Source organism: Tupaia chinensis, unplaced genomic scaffold (assembly GCF_000334495.1).
Source record: "Tupaia chinensis unplaced genomic scaffold, TupChi_1.0 Scaffold141517_1, whole genome shotgun sequence".
Classification (NCBI taxonomy): domain Eukaryota; kingdom Metazoa; phylum Chordata; class Mammalia; order Scandentia; family Tupaiidae; genus Tupaia; species Tupaia belangeri.
Genome location: NW_006201378.1, coordinates 1,970,918 through 1,983,124, shown reverse-complemented (window position 1 = coordinate 1,983,124; position 12,207 = coordinate 1,970,918). Strand labels below are relative to the sequence as shown.

The 12,207-nt window shown below is 47.0% G+C and overlaps 1 protein-coding gene across 2 annotated transcripts in view; it reads left to right on the top strand.

The window, feature by feature from the left end:
• The window catches only part of CLN8 (CLN8 transmembrane ER and ERGIC protein), a 20,048-nt gene that overhangs the window by 1,582 nt on the left and 6,259 nt on the right, over positions 1–12,207 (top strand). Inside the window, exons 1-2 of one of the 2 annotated variants that reach the window (XM_006163204.3) lie at positions 78–335; positions 6,773–7,442. In XM_006163204.3, the coding sequence (XP_006163266.1) occupies positions 6,900–7,442 (543 nt within the window). In that variant the 5' untranslated portion in view covers positions 78–335; positions 6,773–6,899. Of the gene's footprint in view, positions 1–77; positions 336–6,772; positions 7,443–12,207 lie in introns of those variants that run through there. The other variant, XM_006163203.3, reaches the window with a different exon arrangement.

The following is a 12,207-nucleotide window of genomic DNA, read 5'->3' as shown; positions in this document are numbered from 1 at the left end:
AGGCGGGGAACGGGGGATCCCCAGTGAGGGCGGTGGGTGACGGGGCGGTGTTGTGGGCTGGGTCCGCGGTTTGGGGACGGCCCCAAGTATTTGAGGCATCCCAGCCCCACCGCGCTCCTGCGGGCCGTGTGAGTCCCTGCAGCCGCGCAGGCCGGGGTCCTGCTGCTCTGTGCTCGGTATCGCGAGGCGGCTTAAGGGCAAGAGGGCCCCCGACGCGAACGCTGACTCTGGATCCAGAGCAAACGCAGGACGGAGGGAAAGGACAGGCGCTGTCACGCCTCACCTCGCAGCCCACCTGTGGGCTTGGGCAGGTGCGATGTCCTGCCTGTGTAGAGGTGAGGCCTGGAGAGGGTTATTTCAGAGCCACACGCATGCCATTGGAGCCCTCGTCACCAGCCTGGGTGTAGGAAGAGGTGTCCTACGCGGTGTGGCCTCCACTGTTGATGGAGTCATCTGGGCTGGGGGAGACTCGGGATGCTGGGCTCTGCTACCAGAGGCCCAGGGGCAGGTGGGGTATAGGTGGTGGGAAGAGGCGCCACCCTGGTAGATACGGCTGTGACTTTCCTTCCAAAGATTGCTGATTATGGGAACCAGCAGTTAGCGTAATGGCTATGTCGCTGGACTCCCACGTAGTCGACCGCGGTTTGCATCCCGGACCCAGTGGCTTAAAACTCACGGCGGGCACGTGTGCGTGCGTGCCCAAGATCCCGAGGGGAGAATGGAGAAGGGATTGAGGGGTGACCATTCCCCCCTGAGGGGTGATTTCTCCTTTCTGTCTCTAATGTCTCTCTGTCTGGCAAGCGCACGCACCCTGTAGCAAAAATCTCTCCAAAAAAAAAAAAGAGATTACTGGCTTTTTATAACTTCTGTGTGAATTTGCTTTCTGAATTCTGTAACTAGGGACTTTCTGCTTATTTCTGTATTTTGAAAAGTTTTACTTCAAAAACTTTTATGAGATTATGAGAAGGAAAAAAACAATAATAAAGGAAATACTAATGATTGTCGTGGTTTGGCAGTTCCGTGCCTTAGAAAAACAACACGAATGGACGGGTCATCATTTTCTAGGCTGTAGTGATTATGGAAGTTCTCCCCAGCATCCAGTTCCCTAAAAAGAGCTGAAATAACATTCTCTAGGTGGCCTTGGAGACGTCCACTACAGATATTTTATGATATTAAGAAACTGGGGAAAATACCTAATAGGGCATTGGATAAGGAAATGATACGTCTCTAGTCTCCACGGCCATTAAGAACCATGTCGTAGATGAAGATTAACAGGAGAAACGTAATGGTATGTACCTAAGAGGAAAGAAAAAGGCCACAGACAACATGTATTATATTATCCCTTTTTATGAAAAAAAGAAAAGATTACGTAGAAAAACAGTTCACTCAGGAGGCACTAAAAATAGTGAGAGTGTTTAGAGCTGGGGAAGATGATTAAGTCTTTAATTTTTGTATTTTTATATTTATATTTTCTGACCTTTGTTCATTGAGCATATATTTCTTTTATAATTTCTTTATATTTTATTGTTGTATATCTTTATAGCACATGGTATGGTTTTTCAGAGGCTACATACAGTGTGTGATAATCAAATCAAGGATTTATGTCATTTTCAACAAAGAACCTTACATTATGATAGGTACTTTCAATTCTTTTGACATGTATTTCTTTCGATTTTAAAAACATATTTTACAGACTATCTACATGTAATTCTGAAACTACTAGAAGTACAAATCTCATGAAAACAGCCCATGTCAGGTCATGTTTAACTTTTTTTTTTTTTTTTTTTTTGCCATAGGGTGTGCACACACTCCAGAGAGAGATAGTGAGAAGGAAAGTGAGAAATCATTCTCCAGGGGGTTGGCCAAGGCGCAATCCTTTCTCTTGCATTTTCCTCCTGGGATTTTGGGCATGCACATACATGTACGTGTACCTGGTGTGATTAAGCCACCAGATCTGGAGCTGAAACTGTGGTCAGCCATGGGGGAGTCTAGCACCCTAACCACCATGCCACCTGCTGGCCCCATATTTAACTTATTGATGAAGGCTCCAGCAAGCTAGCAGTGCCAGTTCAAAAGAGAACATACATTAGTAGGATTGTTGTAGTAGGTGGATAAAAGGAATGTTGAAATAAGATTGCTAGGCTAAATACAAAATTGGCGAATATCCTATCTGCGATGAAACCATAGCTGTTGCAATTATCTTCTCTTCTGAATGGAAAGGAAAATTATTGACTCTTATCAGTGTTCTACAGGTTAATCTACAATTTTGCAGATTGTAAAATGCCTCAGGCCCAATGGGGAGTAGATGGTGCGTTCAACTATTTTTCCTAGAAGGTCAAGTCATCTTCAGGGGGTTTGTGAAGCAATGATCTAACATAGAAAAGCAAAAACAGAACACACAATCATCTTCCCTCAGTTTGACTTCATTTCTATGTTTTGGATAAATCATTTTAACCAAATACAAAAATGCTGGTATTGTAGCAGTTTAGCCCCCAGAGAATAGGAGGAGCTCAAAGTCACATGACAGATAGTGCTGAAGGGGTTCTGGTGACCACTGAGTCTCAGTTCCTGGTCACACTGCAGTACTGGAACTACAAGTCATACTAATTTCTTTTTTTTTGGTCATAGGGCATGTACACTCACCAGAGAGAGACAAAAGTGGGAAAATAAGCAGTCATGCTCCAGCGAGGATGGCCACACCATAGTCCCTTCTCCTCCATTGTCCTCTCAGGATTTTGGTCATACAAATGCATGTGTTCAGTGTGGTTTTCAAGCTACCGGGTCCAGGTCTTGAACCGCATAGTCAGCCATGTGGGATCCAGCACCTTAACCACCATGCTGCCTGCTGGCCCTTTACATTCATATTTTTTAAAAATGCACAATCCAGTGCAATAGAGCAGCATAACCCATTGGATCTTAGAATAAGATGAGGTTTGGAGATGCTGTTTTTCCAAAGAAAATAATCTGCAGAGAGTCAAGACATGAGTTTCCAGCTATTGCCAAGATGACAGCCTCTCCAGGGTTTGCTTCTTTCCAGTTCCTCAACCGCTGAAATGAAGGGGGTGGATGGAAGGACCTGAGATTCTTCCAGGTTCAGAGAACATGCTGAGTCTGTGCTGTTCGGTCTCCAGTTTTACTCATGGAAGGAGCAGTGACTTTCAGCTGCGCGTTATTCTTTAGGCCTCCGGCGACATGAAGAGAGCAGGCACACAGTGGTAGGACAGTAGTGATGCCTGTGTCTCTTTTGCCCATTTAAGGTGAGAGTGATGTGGGTAGGTTAAGAAGCAGAATTAGAAGCAAAAAGAGAACTGGACCTTTGACACACTGCCTGCACACCTCTCAGAGCAAGGCCCCCCTTCTGTGGGTGCTTGCCTGGTGACTCGGTGAATTGTAGCTGTTCCCACAGTAACACTGTGAAAGGACAACAGGTCTCTGCAGGACTCCATGGAAGCTGACTGCCTGCTGAGGCTGGATACTGGCACCCTGCAACCTGGTGCCTGGCCTTCTACCTTCATGGCTCAGACAGTTGAAAAACTCAACTTGTGTGTCCAACCCTGTCTGGAGGGTGCTGATTGGTGCTAGCCAAAGTCAGAGTCTCACATAGACTGGGCCAGTACAGTGCCGGCTTGCCTGACTCTCCGTGCACACAACTATATAGAAACAGGAGGTTTTGAGCAAGGAATCAGAGCAAGGGGAACTGGTGATGGGATCTGAAGGGGTGAGAGTTCTGATTCTTATAATCTGTTCTTTCTGTATCTCTACTTGACACCTGCTCTGTGACAGCCAAGAAGTTTTGCCTGGTCAACTCTGGCTCACCTTCTGTTTCAGTAGCTGGCCTTATCCTGCCTGTAGATCTTTCTTTCCATATGGTGGTTTCTCCAAAAAGATACCTAAAAGACTTGAAGACCTGGAAGCCATTCTCTTGTCTGGTAAAGAGTAAACAAACTAGTTGAGTGTGCCTGGCACATGGTAGATACTTTCCCACATTTCTGTATTTATGGTTTTTTTTTTTTTTTGGCCATCGTCAGACACCGGAGCCCAATGTAATTAAGAAAGACACTTGTCTTCTGAGTGTCTACAGAGCAAGACCAAGATCAGAGCCCACCAAGCTGACCTGTTCTTGATTCTTTGGTCCTTGTGTCCTAAAGACCTTCCCATCCTGACCAAACCACAACCTTCCTGAAGCAGCACTTGGACTTGTCACCTCCACTGGGGCGATTCTGAGTCACTGCTTTAGGCAGAGCATTCAGAGTCAGGGGCCTCTTACTTCAAGGCAAAGGTCCCATGGGAGTGGGGTGGCTTGACCAAGAGCATACTGATGCAATCACAGCAAAATAGGAACCGTAACACAGATCTCATGACTGACTTGTGGAAAAGTACAAGAAGAAATATTAAGAGAAGTCCACACTTGATCAGTGTATGCTTCTGTGGGAGGTGATAACCTTTCGGTTGAGTTGCCACGTAGTGTCTGGTCATGAGATAACCCTTCTACCCAAATGGGTCCTCTAACCCTGACATCTGTCTCCCCTCTCAGCACTAGAGTGCTTGAAGTTGGTCTGTCCCTGTAAAGTGGACTGGGGTTGCAAGGTGACCGCAGACTGGACACCAGTACCAAGTGCTCTTGCTAGCCCCTTGATACCGTGTTAAACTTGCTCTCTGCACAGGTTAACTTTTAAGTGTGGTTGGAGATGTGTAAATACACTGGAGTTTTACTGTAATGCGGCCAGAGGTGTGGGCCCCGAGGCGTCGGTTGTGGACAGAGCAGCCTTTGTTGGCATCTGTGACAGTCATCAGGGAGTGCAATGTGTGCCCTGAAAACACACCAGGGGAAGAGTGAGATGGAATCGGTCAGAATTCTGGGGAGGAGTGTGAATGTGAATATGGTCTTCTCTCCCCTTGTTAGATTTGTGATAGCACAGAGCTGACCTGCATGAAAGCCAGAGCGTTAGTTGAAAAACAGAAAGGAAAACAAACACTTCAGCCATGTTGCCTTTGAGTATAGACCATTATCAAATCTAAGTGTTCAGTAGATATAAATGTTCTCTTTGTTGTGTGCGTTAGATCCCAGATGGAGGATCCACGGCAGTGAGCTAGACCTTTTGGTGACCTGGGGGTGCGTGGTTGTGGCTTCCATTTCACTGAATAGCACTCTGCGTTTTGCAGAATTACCATAGATGAACATCTCATCCTAGCGCACAGCTGTGGTCCTGCTGCCTCATAAGTCAGCCCACTGTGGGGACTTTCCCAGAGAACTGAGGGCTCTAGCCATGGGAGAGACTTGGTTGGTCTCTACACCTTCTCTTCGATGCACTGGGTATGAGTAACAAGGCCCCCCTCCCTGATTAAGTGCTATGTCCCTGGCAGGGGTGGGAGCTACAACTGATGGGACGAAGAAGGGGAGTGGGTGGGAATCTGAAGGCCAGGCCCTTGGTGCTGCTTTGTCCATAACTGCTTCCGCCATCCCCATTCTGCGCATCCTGTTCCTGCCATGTAAAGTGACAGGCTGGACTGGATACTATCAGATTCCGTCCAGTTTCGAGAATTGGAGACTCTGGTCTTCGCAGTCTTGCCAACATAACAAGATTTAGATTTGAACTAGATTTGAACACTTAGATTTGAATACTTGAGCATAATTTAGAATCCGCTCACATATCCAACAAATATTTCTCAAGTGCCTATTGTGTACCAGGCCTCATATCAGACAGTGGGGACGTAATAGTCGACAGGTAGGTGCCGCTGGTGCCTCAGAGGGTTCATTGCCATTGGAGTATGTTCTAGTTACTCTCATGGAGAAAACTCTTACATGGTGCATCTGGAGCTTGTAGCTTCTAGAAAAGGCCATCAGGAATCTCTCATCCAGGCTGGACGTGGGTCGCGTCTGGGAGGCACTTCTCTTAGGCTGTGAGTACTGTCTAGAGCCACATAGGTGGAAAGGCGCTCAGTGGATTGAACAGACGAGAGCCCCTCAGTTCTTTGTGGGATCTTTCCCAAGATGAACCTGACCATCTACATGCATGGCGCTCTTTTCAGATGAGATGTTGAGGACAAACAGATCAGAATGTTGACAAGTTAATACACTAGACCTGAGGACTTACTGTTTCCTCCACTGCTTACAAGGACATCTGCATGGCACTGAACACTCACTACTATGTGCCAGATGTCACCATAGCCCCGCAATAGCCAGTACTCCTCTGGTGCTCATGGTCCTGATTTTTAAATGAGTCGCCTGAGCTTTGGAGAAGCCAAAAGCAGTGTGCCAGTAAGCAGCAGCAGAGGGGTTTGGACCCAGGTGTGGCCAGCCCATGTCTGTGTTCTGTGGTTGAAATGCAGTCTATTCCTAAATATCTCTGCCACACAGACCTCTGAGCACCGAAGTGACGTTTCTGTCTCGGGTTCTAGAATTAAAATGCTTTAAGTATATCCCCGTGTAACTACTTCAGTGTGTTTTACCCTAGGGGATCTGTGCATTGTGTCACAGATCAGCAGACTGCCACGGAAGCTGGAGCCTTGTTTGTGGACTATCCACAGGTTGAAGCCAGGACCATGGTTCTTGTTAGCCGTGTTGCCGCCTTCGCCTCTCTCTCCATCCTGTTTCATTTTCTTGTATTCTCCCATCCTTTCAATAGAAGTTATCTTCCTATGTTAATTTATTGTTGTAAATATGTAAGTTTAAGGTACAGAATGAACATTTTTTAATGATAGTGTTTTTGTGTTACTGGGTTAGTGACGTGTCCTGGCTTAGTTGAAATAAAGGGGATTATCTTTTCTTCAGATTCAAGACAGATACATGAAGATCCCAGAAAGAGCTGCACTGACCTCGTTCCCTTGGACAAGCCGCAGCGTAGAGCCCCGAAGCCCCGTGTTGGCCCCAGGACTCCTTTGGCATACAGTTCAGGACAATGAATCCCACGGGTGATGGGGGCATGTCAGAGAGCATTTTTGACTTGGACTACGCCTCCTGGAATATCCGTTCCACTCTGATAGTCGCCGGCTTCTTCTTCTACCTGGGTGTCTTCATTGTGTGCCACCAGTTGTCATCTTCCCTGAATGCCACTTACCGTTCACTGGTAGCCAAAGAGAAGGTCTTCTGGGACCTGGCGGCCACGCGTGCCGTCTTTGGTGTTCAGAGCACGGCTGCGGGCCTCTGGGCTCTGCTGGGGGACCCCAAGCTCCATGCCGACAAGGCGCAGGGTCAGCAGAACTGGTGCTGGTTTCACATCGCTACGGCAACAGGATTCTTTTTCTTTGAAAATGTTGCAGTTCACCTATCCAACTGGTTCTTCTGGACATTCGACTGGTTTTTAGTCATCCACCATCTGTTTGCCTTCCTTGGATTTCTTGGCTCAGTGATCAATCTAAATGCTGGCCACTATCTAGCTATGACCACATTGCTCCTAGAAATGAGCACCCCGTTCACCTGCATTTCCTGGATGCTCTTGAAGGTAAGTGCTCCCTGGGCCATGGGCAGTGTGCAGATTCTGCCCCGGTCTGCAGAAGACGAATGTGTAAGGCTAGCAGGGTGCCTTACACATTTAACACATTCACTTACTGGCTACCCTTCACTGCGGACTGGGCCCGAACTCACCTGGGGCTGAAATTAGTCAGACATCCAGAAGGAAGCCTGGTTTGGCTTGAGGCCATTTTCCTAATTGTCAATCTTTTTGGCTTCTTGCTTCTTAAGAAAAAATGGCTCAGTGTTATCTTATGACTCAGTACATAGTGATTGTGAGCATTGGAAACTTTTTTTTTCTTTCTATGCTTAAAAAAATTTGAAGTAATAAATATGTGTACACACGTCGTTTTATTTTTGAATAAGGTGATTTTACTAATAATCAAAAGTGTTGGGACCCAGCATCGTTATTTGTCTAGAACTCATTTCCTCTTTGTTTTTAAAAGTTTATGTTTGTTTCAAGTTTTATTTATTTCATGAGTGAGAGATACAGAGAGGGAAGGACACAGAGAACACCCCTAATGGTGTCCCAGAACCGCAGCCCAGCTCCAGCCTAAGCCAGGCCTGGATTGTGGGCACATGTGTGCGCACGCGCACACACACGCACTCACAGATGTGTGCCTCACAGCCTTACCGTTTACTGCAGCGCCACTTCCGGCTTCTGAACATGTGTTTTTAAACCTGTGTTCCTTCCCTCTGTGATTCTGATCCTCACTCTGGTGTGAAACGGTCATGTGAAATTCTAGGTTTCTCTGCGTTATTTTTTAGCATAGATTCTTGTTATCTTTTATGGCACATTACAGTGTCCACAGGCTATTTTATAAAACTTAAACTGCCGATATTCAGCCACTTGCACAAATGGGTCCTATTTCTGAGTACTTTTTGTGTACAGAACACCATGGCAGGCATTAGGAGGAAAATAAAATATTTAGGCTTCAAGGTCTAGTTGGATAAGACCATCAAAAGTGAATTAATAGAAGCCGAGTGATGGCAGTGGTGAAATGTGACACTACACTTGAAAAGGTTTCAGACCTATGGCTGGAGACCCCGTGCATACACCAGGGCACGCATGTGCCCATGATCCCAGGCCTGCCGAGCCCTGACCAGGGGTGCTCACTCTCTTTCTCTCTCTGTCTTCCTTGCTCATGAAAGAAATAGATGAACTTTAAGGGTGAGTTAATAAGGCCCATCCTTGGCAGCATGCACTGCTAAGATACTGTGCCCTGCAAGGTAGGACCACAGTGGAGAACCAGGTTTGATTGCCAGTCCAGCTTAAAGGCGAGTCACACATGCACTGTGGTCCCTGCGACGTGAGAGACTGAGGCAGGAGGATCTGGAGCTCGAGGCCTGCCTGGGCAGCATAGCCAGGTCATGTCTGAAAGAGCAAGACGTGGAAGTACACACCCACCTGTGGTCCCAGCCCAGAGACTGAGGCAGGAGGATCTCAACACAGTGAGATTTCATTCTGAAAAAATAAATAAGTAAATAAAAGGGAATTAACAGTATAACTAGTGCAGAGTATTTATACATAAACATTATGGAGCCCCAGCCATAGTTCAGGCACTGTGCACAGACCTGGGAATTCAAAGAGAAATGTCCCTGCTGTCCCCCGAGACTGACCCCACGTGGCGCCAGAGTGGGATATGTGTGTGTACAATGCCAGGAACGTTCGGAGTATGGAGGACCCAAATAGCGATCCCCCTAGCCCAGAGGGAGCCACACTAGGCAAATGAACAAGGGGACTTGGCATGGTTGTCATCAGAGCAGAGTGTTTCTGGGTGTCCACAGAAAATAAGTGGTGCTGACCACATCCTAGTGACAAGCCTGGAAAGATTGTCATGATTCATATGAGATGTTTGGGAGCAGGAGTGACATGGATAGCTCTTGCTAGAGAAAAAGGGGTGGAGCCCCACGAGTGGATTGAGAGCCAGTGACATGTCCCAGCCTCCTCTGACTTCCGTTGCCAACCAAATGAATGAAAATGAAGTTGCAGGTTTCAGTGTGGGGTCATTTTACATAAGATGCCAAGGCCTGGGACCTGTCAGCATCCCTCACGTGTCGTCACTGCCAGAGTCATGCTGTCCTCTCCACAGGAGTAGAGGCTTCTTGAATGCGGATGGAGCACTCTCTCTCTCTCTCTCCACAGGAGTAGAGGCTTCTTGAGTGCGGATGGAGCACAGGGGCTATGGCTTCCCTTGGCTTTTGTGACTTGGAGTATCATGACTGCACTAGAGTTGGGTGTGGAGTGAAGGAGTGTGTCCCAGAGAGAGGCATTGGGTCTAGCACTTTGCCTTCCCCATTATTCCCACCTGGAGCCTCTAGGCATCAAAAGTAAGGTGGCCATGGCAGAAAAGAATGTTCTCAAAGGCAGAGGAGCTCGCTCATGTCAATGAGTAGATAGTGCCCTAAATTAAAACCCAAAAGACGGCATGCTTGGGGCAGTTCATGAGCTTTGAGGACTAGGTTAATAGGTATCCTGCGTTTTTATTTACTTTTGTGGGAAGTTCTTTTAAAAAAAAAGAAAAGAAAAAGTGATATTTTCCTATTTCTTCGATCCTCAGGGGAAACCAGTGTTGGATTGTCTTGAGTGTATGTTTCCGGAGTCTGTGCTCCTTCTGCAGCCAGGGCTGGGGTAGCTCCTCCAGAGGCTGACTCAGAGTCAGAGGGAGCAGATCCAGGGCTTTCACACAGTGAATGGGTAGGGGCAGTAGGCACGGCGTTGAGAGGAATTAGCCAAACCCACTGGGTACTGAGTGTATGATTGCGTTTCACATGTATAGCAGTGTATGAACAGGCGAAGCCCCTCATCTTCCAAAGTCAGGCAGCGATCTCCCTTGCACCTGGCAGGCATGGAGGCCTGGTGTCTGGGTGGAAGCATTGTTTTGCATGTGTGTTCCCTTCAATGAAAAGAAAACGGACAGTGTTACCACTCGGCTCTTACTAGCCTGGAGCACACAGCCTGGCACGGTGTCTCAAGTAACCACAAGGGAGCTCAGTGAATGTGGGTCAGCCTCACAGGCGAGTAAAGGAGTAGATCTCCCACAGCTCCAATCCCAGCCTCGGCAACTTGAAAAAAACACTGGGTATGTACGTGTGCATGTCCCAAATCCTGTCAGGATGGAGAAATGGAGAAGGGATTGAGGTGTGACCATGTCCCATTGGGGAGAGAGCTCGCTCTCGCTCTCTCTCTCTCTCTCTCTTTCTCCCCACATTTCTCTCAGTCCAGTGTATGTGCTTTCTGGTAATGAAAAAAAAAATGCTACCAGATGTGGATGTTAAATTTATTTTTTCACTACTCACCATTTCTGTCAAGGCCTTTTCAGACATGCCCTGGGTTATCTCATCAAAGGGTCATTGATCTCACAGAAATGAGTACTGAGCCGATGGCAAGGGCCTCCTCCATGAGTAACTTCTGAGGCCTGGTGACTCCAGGTGAGAGGAAATGAGTAAGTCCAGTCCCAGCCTCCCACTGACTGCTGTGTCAGCTCAGGCAACTTACTTAACCTGTCTGGCCTCTGTCTCCTTGTTGGAAATTGGGGGTGCCGTGGAGAGTAAAAGAATCAAGGGCATGTCAGGACATAAGCACAAGGGCTTAGTACAGGCCGCTTCCACCCAAAAACAAGCTACCGCTGTACGTACCGTTTTCCTTAGTCAGATGCTGTTCATTGCAAGACAGTATTCATTGTAATTAAAGGCTTTCGAGGAGAAAAAGTGAGACGTCCAAGGTGGAAGAGGTGCCTTTTGCTGTGAGACGTGGTGGCCATAACAGTAACATGACTCGGTGCCCTGGTTTTCCGGGCTCTGGCATTTGAATCATGCGCTGCCTCCAGTCCTCAAGGAGAGCCTTCAGCAGATGACTGAATTGGAGATATGTTGTGGTGGGTGTAAATTAAAGAGGAATATTAGGACCAGCCTATGGCCTGGTAGTTAAGGCAACTGGATCCCACATGGCTGAAGTGCAGTTCGAGACCTAGACCCAGTGAGTTGAGAAACACAGAGGGGCGTGTGTACACGTGTGCATGCTGAAAACTCTGAAAGAAGGGAGAGATAGAAAAGGGATTACAGTCTGACCATTCCCCAAGAGGGGGTGCTTTTCCATTTCCCTTCTCTCTCTGTCTCTCAGGTAAGTACACATACCCTCTGGCTATGAACAAAAAGTCAAATATTTCACCATGCACTCTGCTATGGTTTGGGAAACAGTTTGTCCCCAAAAGTTCACGTGTCGGAAGCTTGGCCTTTCTGCGTAATGGCATCAGGAGGCAGTAAGACCTTGAAGAAATGAGGCCTGGTGCCTGCTCACTAGATCAGGAGGCACCACTGGGATGAATGGGTTAATGCTGTGTCTCACAAAGGGAGTGAGTGCCTACTCTACTGAGGAGTCGCTCCCACGATAGCTACTCGTGAAAGTGTGAGCTGCCTGCAGGTCTGCACACATCTGCTGACCTCGCTTCTATCAGCTGGTGGTGATGCAGCTCCAGATGGGGGCCCCAGGCTCTTGGACTTGCTAGCCATCAGAATCATGAGCCAAGTAGACTTCTGAGTCTTTATAAATCACCCAGTCGCAGGTATTGGGTTGTTGGGAAAGTCATGACACAATTTTGCATAGAAAACCATAGAAAAATACTCATGACTTTTCAATAACACATTAATAGACTAATGGACTATGACACATTCTGACTTTATTTTCTTTCCTTTTTTTGGGAAAGGTTTTTTTTTTTTTTTTTTTTTTTTTTTTTTTTTTTTTTTTTTTTTTTTTT